The sequence below is a fragment of the Bison bison genome, unplaced genomic scaffold, assembly GCF_000754665.1.
Source record: "Bison bison bison isolate TAMUID 2011002044 unplaced genomic scaffold, Bison_UMD1.0 scf7180017864371, whole genome shotgun sequence".
In the NCBI taxonomy this organism is placed as follows: domain Eukaryota; kingdom Metazoa; phylum Chordata; class Mammalia; order Artiodactyla; family Bovidae; genus Bison; species Bison bison.
The window spans coordinates 11,932,835-11,942,354 of record NW_011494943.1 but is presented as its reverse complement, the minus strand read 5'-3'; the positions used below and the strand labels follow the sequence as shown (position 1 = coordinate 11,942,354).

Below are 9,520 nucleotides of genomic sequence, written 5' to 3'. Positions count from 1 at the left end.
ACCTTGACCTCACTCTCGGGGCTGGACAGGCGGCAGGCCCCTGGGGAGGGGGGGAGAGCAGGCGTCGCAGGAGCCCCAGCTGCCTTCCAGGGCCCCTACCGGCCCGGCCTGCCCCAGTCCACCCCGGCCCCCTGGGTACCTAGCAAGCTCTGCCTCTCCTTCTTCTTCTTGGCCTTCTGGTTGGCCTCCATCTTGACCACGGAGGAGGGCGAGGGCCCCAGCACAGCCATGCGGGCCCCAGCGTGTAGCACCAACCCGGGCTCCTTGGGGGGTTCTTCTGTCTCCAGCAGACCATCACAGTTTTCACTGTCCGAGCCGCTGTCTGTGGGGAGGTGGATGGTCCAGGTGACTTGGCATCAGAGCAGCGCCATTTTGGGGTACGGCTAGGGGAGTGGATGGTTCATGTGTGCGGATGTGTCGGGGGCCGAGTAGATTCCGTCACTGTCCCATGGGGGCTGCTTTGGGGCAGACACCCGGGCCAGGTGTCCAGGTGAGGGTGTTTGGACCAGGAAGGAGAAGGGATGGCCTCTCTGACCTCCCTCTCTCTGTCTCAATCTCCCTTTCTTACGTCCTGGACAGTGGGGCACCCACCTTGCAGGGCTGAGGGTCCGCATCCCCGGGGGCAGCCCCTTTCCCTCCCTCGTCCTCCTGCCAGATGCCCTCTGGCTTCCTGCTTCCTCTTCCTTCCCTTTGTTCTTTCCCAGGCGGGACCTGGAGGAGGGGGCAGGGGCTGGCAGAGAGGAAGGATCTATTTTTCCAGGCCCCTGTCTCTGAACATGTGTGTCTGCTGGGGGCCAGATAACCTCTCCAGGTCACCCGGCGGGACACGGCAGGAAGGCCGGCTGGAGCAGGCAGAAGGGCTATTTTTAACCCCTCCTTCCAGGATGCATCCAGCTGTCTGCTTCCTCCCCATGGCCCCCTGCATGGGGGTGGGACACAGAGAATCCATCCTAGGCCAGCAAGAGGGTCTCCCTGGGTCCGGCACACTCCAAGAGCTCCTGACCACCCCCTGCCCCAGCCCCTAGTGAGCGCGGAGGTCCTGGTCGCACTGCTTGGACCAACAACTTGCCTGCCTCACGAGCTGCGGCCACCGCCGGCTGGGCTGGGAACTTAGGTGCCTCCCTGCCGCCAATGCCGCCATCCGGCTGTGGGTGCCGGGCCGCCCCAGATGCCTTGGCATTCTTGGCTCGTGACAGCTTCTTCCGGATGCGACCCCCTGGAGTGGCCTCCTTCCGCCGGAAGGGGCTGAGGCCAGTGGGCAGCCCCTTGCTCTTGACCTTCGGCTTCAGCTGGGCCACCTTGTGGGCCACAGCAGATGCCAGGTCGCCCTGACTGCTGCTCTTCTTGCACCGAACCTTCTCCTGTGAACAGGCAGGTGGAGGCTGCAGTCACTGGGGACCCCGACCCTGAGCCATGGGCCTGCAACCTCCGGCCACCCTTCTACCAGTGGTAGGTAGGCTTGAGAGGTGGCCTGGCCCTCTCAAAATGACTGAGAGGGCTCTGGCCTCCCAGGCATAGGGCCCACCCAGTGGAGTCTAAACTTGGGCCTGTCTATCCCCCATTTCACAGCCTCTCCAGGCGCCCAACCTACTCAGGTTTGGGGAGGGAGGCCAAGGACCCAAGTGCCTGTCCTGGAGACAGGGACCAGCCTCCTGCTAGGGGAGGGTCAGGCAAGGTGACAACAGGCTCAGACCCTCCTCTCGCCTGTCCCTCCCAGGACCCTGTAATAGGAGTGGGGTAGGATGTATCCACTGCACTGAGAAGGAATGGGGGGCCTGGCACCCGGGGGCAGCCCGTCCCAAGGGAGGAACAGCTGTCCTGGGCCCACCCTCTACACCAGGTATGCATCGTCCACCTGTGACCAGGGCAGCGTGTCCTGTGACCCACGACACCTATGCGCTCTTTTCCTCTCGCTGGAGCGAGCAGAGGAGGCGGGTGTCGTGGAGCACAACCAGCTCCTCTCATACCTTCAGGAGCCCGCCTCTGTGTGAGGCGTACGAAGCTCGCTGGGCTTCATCTGCTCATCCGAGCAAAGGGACTCCAGCTGGGTGGTGGCTAGGGGTGCGGCGGGGCGGGCGTGTTCAGCCGGGGGCTGGCCTTCTGCCTGCCCCCTGTCCTGTTTGTCTGACGTCCTGCACCTGGTCCAAGGGGAAGGCTGCAGGGGGACTCACCACAGACGCGGGCTGCAGACCCACGTAGGTGCCCTTCTCCAGCCGGCCTCGCTTCTTCGAAGGCTCATCATCGCCGCCCCGCAGCTCAGCACACAGCAGGCTCAGGCTAGACCGCACTGCCCTGGGAGCACGGGGGCGGAGGTCACACCTGGGCACCTGGGCCTCGTGCCCATGACAGGCCCTGGGGTGGCAGCCAGGGCAGGGTGTGCGGTGCAGCTCTAAGGCTGAAGACCCACTTCTCCCTGTGAGGGCCCTGCCTCTTTCCTGGCCAAGGCTGTGTCCCTGGGCCAGGCTCCTCCAAGCACCCAGAACTGCTGGGGCGGGGGGAGCCAAGCCAGTGCTGAGCCCCTGGGGCACCTGCTACCCAGTCGGCCCCCTCTGCCCGCTGCTCAGGGGCCACGGCCCTGCAGCCAGCTGGGCCACTGTGTGACCTGGCCTGTGGCCTCCTGGGCTGTAGCCTCAGTCTTTCTACCTGGAAAGTGGGGGTGCCTTTCACTGTGCCTTTTTACAAGGTAGGGGTGGGATCGTGCCGGTCCCCGGCCTGGCCCTTAAAGAGTCCAAAGGCCAGCAGCTACTGCAATTAGGAAAAAAGAGGGAGTGAGGAAAGTCTGCTGAGAATGGGGTCCACGTGAAGCATCTCTACCACGGTCAGGAAAAGGATGGGGGCGCAGTGGCCAGAGAAACTCGTGCCCAGGCTCTGCCTCCTAGCCCCTGGGACTCCCACTGCTGGGCTCAGACCCCTCAGAACTTTGTCCCTGCCTTCAATTCCTGGTCTCAAAGGAGGGACTCTGAATCTCCCCCAACCCGGCTCCCGAGCCCTGGGAGCTGCTGACTCTGAGCCTGGTTCCCTGTGTCCCACAGGTATAAGGCTGAGAGCTCTGCTCTGTCCTTGGCCAAACAGGGGCTGGGGGCTGGGCCTCTCACCTGCCCTCTCCCTCCCCACATAGCATTAATGAAAATGAGTCCCAGATGGAGGCCGAGGGCCCTGACCCAGCCCTGGCCTTGTGTGGCCAGAAGTCAACTTTTACCTTCCTGCCCGGAGAGGCCAGCCAGGAAGCCGGCCCGCAGCCACGCGTGGCCCCCGGGCGTTGGCCCTCCCACTTCCTGCCTGGGCCCAACTGTCGGCAGCTACTGCAGGGTAGGGGCCCAGAAGAGGGATGGAAAGTGGAGAGGAGCCCGAGATGGGGAGAGGTGGGAGGGAACCCCAGTCCTTAGGAAGGGAGGGCCCTGGCTTTGGTTTCCTTCCCCCGCCAACCAGGGTCTGCTTTCTCAGGTCAGAGGGGAAAGTGGCCAGACGCAAGCACCAGGACCTGGCTTCCAGGCTCGGGCTGGCGCTTGGTGCCAGGTGGGTCTGAGACAAGTGTGGGGCAGCCTTGACAAGAGGATCCCTGACAGGGCCCCCTGCCAGGCCCTGGCCTTAGCCAGCAGCCCCCACAGTTCTGGCTAGTCCTCAAAGGGAGCTCCCTGGAGCCCCCTCCGGGTGACACCTGGGCAGGGTGGAGGGACAGCGCCGGGAGGCTCCCCCCAGCCATATGGTGCGTCCCCTCCCCCGCCCGCAGCCGAGGCGAATTCCCCTCCCTGTAACCTTCTCGGCATTTGCTAATGTTTTGTGACATAAAGCCCTGAGATTAATTTTTTGCCTCTGTCTTAATTGAAGGAACCATTTAGTGCCGATTTAACTATTATTACCAAATCATCAGGATTGATGCAGTGCGCACACACCGCGCCAATCGTGTTTGGAGGAACTCGAGGATTTATGCAAATGGGCCTGCCGGGAGAGGCAATTTGTAGCCGAGAAGGACAATTATACCAGGCCCGGGAGTGCGCCAACGACTGCGCCGGGCGGGTAATGGATAATAACCGCGTGCCGGCAGCCGTGCGCAGCACCGCAGCGTGACCAACGACTCTATACGGTGCAGATAAAGAGGCTTTTACGCAACGCCGCCTCGCACTCGTGGGACCGGGCGGGGGCTGGGGCCAGGCAGGGGGTATGCCACCGCCCTGGCCACGGCCAGGTGCGTGGGGCTGGTGTGGCCACGTGCCAGGCCCAGGGGGTGGGGCTTGTATGAACTGAGCTCAGGACCCTGGACACCGCAGCACTCACCACCACGGCTGGCCTGGGGTTCTGGGTCTTCAGGAGAAGCTGTGAGGGGGGGCTCTTGCGGCACCGGGAGCCAGAGAGGAGCCCAGCCCCACTGGTCAGGCCTTAAGGGCACCTGGGCCAGCCCAGCCTCATTGAGTAACCTCAGCCCTAGGCACCCCACAGGACCCCTGCACCCAGGACTCACTTGACTTTCTTGCTGTCACTGGGGCGCAGGGCAGGCAGCAAACTGGAGTATTTGCGCTTCCGTGGCCGGCCAGGCCCTCGCCTGGCAGGGCTCCTCGAGCTCTCGTCTCTCCTGGGGACCGCAGGAAGGGTGGTCAGAGGTTGATGCCCTTCCTGGCTCCCTAACAAGTGTCCAGCAGAGGTCACCGCCCTTGGGGGTATGGTGGGAGCTAGCTGTCCCAAGACTGGGCCTGGGGAGCCTGGCCGCCCGTGGAGGGCATGGCTGAGCCAGGGTCCTACCATCCCTGCTTCCCAGTTCCAGCCGTCCTGTACACACCAGTCACGTAAGCTGCCACCACTGCCATGACAAATTTGGAATTTCCTCTGCCCCTCCAAGCCCAATCCTGCCCTGGCCCCTCTCTACCCTCACCCTTTGCCCCACTACCCAAGGACCAGCCTCTGTCCTGCACGAGCCTCTGCTACGTAATTCTTCCACCCCACACTGTACCGCACCTTGGATTCTCTACTGGGTGACTGCCTCATGGTTCCACTGCCTCTGGAGACCTTCCCAGGCCCCCCGCCTTCTGGCCCCCGCTCAGCCCATCACACACAGGTTTACCCCCGGCCACAAGGCGATGGCCCTGGGCTGGGCCGTGCCCACCTCTGCCCTGAACTGGCGGCGTCTCCACAAGCCACACTCCCACCCTCTCCACCCCACTGCCAGCCTGGGCCATACTCATGGTCGTGCCTGCGCTGCAGCCGGGCCAGCTCCCGCTGCTTCTCCTTGTAGCGCCTTTGCAGCTCCGCCAGCTGCACGCGCATCCCCACCTCCTGCGTGTCCAGCCGATCGATGGCAGCCTTCAGTGGGCACACCTAGTGGGCAGGGGCACAGGGGCCTGTGAGCCCAGCTAGGGGACCACGATGGGGTGTGCGGGCAGCCAGCCTGGGCACTTGAGGCCCCGCCCACCGTCACGGCAGTGGGCAATGGGGGCGACCAGGGACCCCTACCACTCACAGGCTTGGTCTTGGGGGTCCAGGTGTCCTTGCGCCGCAGGATCTGCATGCGGGGGGTGAGGGTGGGAGCCCTGCAGGGGTCAGCAGTGGGGGGCTGGGCCGAGGAGGCGGGGCTGTCCAGGTTAGCGGCTTCGACCAGGGACCAGGCTGAGGCCAGAGTGGCCAGGCGCTGCAGGTTGAAGGCCAGCACCTCCTCCTCCTCTGCAGGGGACAGGAGGGTCAGTGTGATGACAGCAGGCCACACACTGTCCCTCAAAGAGTCTCTTGACGTCACCTTGCATCTCAGCGCAGCCCAGGCTGCCCCTCACCCCCAGCCTGCATCATGCTCCCACCCCATACCACCACCTCACCCATAGGCTGTCCGGCTCCCTGAGACACGCAGGCCAAGGACGAGGGTGAGGCGGCCGGGAACAATGAGACGGTCCCTGGTCAGACACCTAGCCCTCGCTTCAGCTCTGGGTGAGGGAGATGTCACCCTCGGCTACCGCGGGCCAGGCCAGTTGGAATGGCACAAGTCCTCAGGACAGTGACCAAACGATTTCGTTAAGGCATAGGGCTCATTGCGCTTCTAACAGCAACTGCCTTGCATTTTTGCTTTCTTCCAGATTCATGAAAACGTGGAGTGTCACAGCCCTGGTGGGTGGGGAGGGACAGCCCAGTGTGGGGTCACAGGCCGGCCAGTGGAGGGCAGTATCCATTCATGAGACAGGCCTGGAGTGAAGACTGGGGGCTGAATACAACCGTGGGGAGGGGCTGGGGGCAGAGACGGGGGTGGGGGTAGGGCACACGCAGGTGGGCAGATCCTATGAGCAACAGCTGGGGAGGGACCAGCCAGGATGAGCCCTATGGGGTCAGATAGTGTCCCTAGGGCTAGAGGTGTAGAGTGGGTAGTCGTGACGTCTAGAACACACAGCCAGTTCTGCCCCTGAAGAAGACCTGAGAGCCCAAACACCCCAGTGCTAATGAGCACACCTACACCCTGAACGTGGCTTCTAATATCCTCTGAAAAAAGGCATCAGCCTTCTTGGGGACATTGCCCAAGAGGGTTTGGGTATGAGCTGGGAACACAGGATGTGCTCAGAGAACGATCCAGCTGAAGGGGCCAAACCTGAGACAATTCAATCACCAGATTAAATGGTGACAGTGACACATTATAATAGATTGAAGTGAATAAATATCCGCAAGTTACACTGATATAAATAATGAGTGAATCCAACGTTTGAAAAGGAAAGCGATATCACATCATTTCAAAGACACTTCCCACTGAATAACTACAATAGAGGAGGTGCCCGGTCAAAGCCTTGATGGAGCCATCAGGGTGACCCAGTCTCAGTGATAGGACAAAGCACAGGAGGACACCGGAAGTTCAACCCTCTGGATGCAGTGCTGGGCCAAGGCCAGAGGTGGGGTGCTGGGTCAAAGGTGCCCTGGGAAGACAGTGGAGGGGCTGCGGGAGCTTTCTTCTCCTACCTCAGGCTGGGGCACTGGTATCTGCAAATTCCACTTCAGCTAAAAGTTCCACAGGGTCTCCCTGTCCCTTGAGGTCACTGTAACTGCTAGGAAGCCTCCCTGTTCCTCCCTGCCTCTCACTTACTCCTCAGGCTAAGCCTGCTAAGATGGCAAAGTTTTGCAGGTGAGCTCTGGGGGGGGGCAGGTATGGGGGGCTCAAGGAGATGGCAGGGGTGCTGGTGGTGCTGGGCTCTTCTCTGGGCTCCAAACGAGACCTTGCCTTGCTCTCCAGTTCAGGGAGCTGCCTGGGCAGACAACAATAGTCCTACCTGCCAAGCCTCCAGGTCTACACCCCGTGTCCCAGGAGGGATGTGGGGCTGGGCTCTCCAGGCAGGTTGAGGCTCCACAGGTACAGAAAAGGCCCAAGACTTGGGTTTCCTCCCAACCAGCCAGGCCGGTAGAGGCTCTTGGGGCCAGGAGCAGGTGGGAGGAGGGAGTGTAGCAGATCAAAAGGGATCAAAAGGGGGGGGTCTCAGCTCATCATGTAAACTGGGCGGGTCACTCAGGAAAGAAGGGGCAACCATACTCTGGGACGGGGCCTGGGCTTCACAAAATCCCTGGGTAGATGGGAAGCGCAGTGGGCACCATGGCCCCTGGTGGCCGCTCCAAGTGCAGAGTGGGGCATTCTGGGCGCCTCGGGGATGGGCCCCTGCAGGCAGGCCTAAAAATCCATGGTCAGACAAGCGAATGGCCAGAGGTGTCCGACTTCCTCAACCTCAGGACTCTGTCTAGGGCCTGAGTTCCTGTCCCAGCTGGAATGGAGGTCTGTGGGCTGGGCAGCCTGCCCACTGAGCTCCCTGGACTTGAGCCCAGATGGGGGATAAGCCAGGGTCCTGGGCCAAGTCCTACTGGTGGGGGCAGTGAGGGTTCTGGAGGCCCACGCTGTTGAGAGTGGAGCTGGTTCCAGCGTGGAAGCGAACGGCCTGGGGCCCGGCTATGGAGCCGGGGGCCACGTCACCTTTCTCAGCCTGGTTGCCACCTCACTCACTTCTCAGGGGTCCCCGTCTGGCCCTTCAGCAGCTCTCCCCAGCCTGGGATGTACTTCAAGGGGATGTACTCAAGGACAAGAGGGCGAGAGGCCCTGCCGACCCTCTGGGATCTTTTCCCTCCCTCTCCCCTCCGCATCCCAGCCTGTTCCCAGGATGTTCTTCTCCCATCTTCTCCTGTGAGTCCTGCCTTTTGCTCCGAAAAGAAGCTGATTTCCTAATTAATTTCAGGCAAGGCAGTCACTGAGCTTGTAGGGAACAGCTCCAGAGCAGAGAGGCTGTGCAGACCGGCCAATTAACTGGGACAGTGGGAAGGGGCGGGCCTGGGAGCGGCAGAAGGGGAGGGTGAAGTCCCGAGGGCTCTAAGAAGGGAGGGTGGGGGGCTTGGGAGAAACAAGAGGGGAGAGTGGGGGCTTGCAGGTTCCAGAAGGGGAAGGTGGGGTGGAGACCCAGCAGTGGCGGCAGGGCCTGGCCTGGACTGGCAGCTGCAACGCCCACAATGGGACACACGTGGTCTACACGTGAGCTTTCATTCAATGAATGGGCACAGGTCCAGCAGGCATTCACAGGCACAGACCGGGTGGCCATACACATGGTGCTTGGCATCGGCTCAGTGCACCCTCACGCCAGCCACACTCACAAGGTGACTTGGGCAGGAGAGCCCCCTGCCCAGGGCCACCCCACCCCACCTTTCCAGGGGTCATGACCAGCAAGGGCTCACTGGCTCACTCTCCTCACCAGGACAGTGGTGGCCCCTCTGGTCAGACAGCAGGAGGAGTGACACAGAGGCCTTCGGGGAAATTAACAAGAACTTTCGCTTATCTCCACGCAGCACAAGAGGTGCTGGCGGCTGGCTGTGGGCTGTGAGAGCTTCATTATGGTGAGAAGACGGGCAGGCCAGCTGAGGATGTTGTTGGGTTCTTTCTATAAATGTCGACTGGGTACAGTGCCTGGCTGGGGGTGCTTCCCCTTGCCCCCCTGGGGTTCCAGCTGGGAGAGCCTGGGGGGAGTCTCGGGGGGGGGAACCTAAGGGCTAGAGAGGCCTAAGCAGAGGCCTGACCCTTGGGTGGGATGCAGGGAGCCCAGGAGCAACTTGCCCAGCAGGTCAGTTCTGGGGGCCTGGTGAGGCTTAGGGGGCCTCACCTCCCCAGGGCCCCTCCTCCCAGGGCCTGGGAGGCGAGGGTCACTGTGTCTTTAGCTGGACCCCATGCAGGTATCAGGTTCGGGAGCTGCAGAACCCAAGGTGGAGATAGCTTGCAGAGAGAGCGCCATCTCTCCTTCCCTTTCCTGGCTGTGAGATCATCGTAAGTGACCTGGGCCCCCCACCCCCCGACCTGTGGGCCTTGGCATCCTTGTGCATAAAATGGGGACAACCTTGAGCACACCCCCTGCCCCCCAGGGCATCGTGAGAATCCCAGGGGTCTTCCTGACACCACCATCGGGGCCACAGGCCTGGCCCTGAGGCCCTGCCCCCATGGCCCAACCTGCAGGTGGGGCTGGACGTGATGCTGGAGGTGTGGGCGCACCTGCCTGGTTTCCTGACCCGGGGACACACTGTGGGGACAACTGAGTGG

General features: G+C 62.2%; 1 protein-coding gene across 1 annotated transcript in view; it reads right to left on the bottom strand.

The window, feature by feature from the left end:
* The window catches only part of BAHCC1 (BAH domain and coiled-coil containing 1), a 58,019-nt gene that overhangs the window by 7,378 nt on the left and 41,121 nt on the right, over nt 1–9,520 (bottom strand). Inside the window, exons 13-20 of the mRNA XM_010856528.1 lie at nt 8,050–8,066; nt 5,453–5,652; nt 5,174–5,310; nt 4,460–4,570; nt 2,172–2,292; nt 1,070–1,361; nt 140–322; nt 3–40 (exon numbers count right to left, since the gene is read on the bottom strand). Of these exons, the coding sequence (XP_010854830.1) occupies nt 3–40; nt 140–322; nt 1,070–1,361; nt 2,172–2,292; nt 4,460–4,570; nt 5,174–5,310; nt 5,453–5,652; nt 8,050–8,066 (1,099 nt within the window). The remainder of the gene's footprint in view (nt 1–2; nt 41–139; nt 323–1,069; nt 1,362–2,171; nt 2,293–4,459; nt 4,571–5,173; nt 5,311–5,452; nt 5,653–8,049; nt 8,067–9,520) is intronic.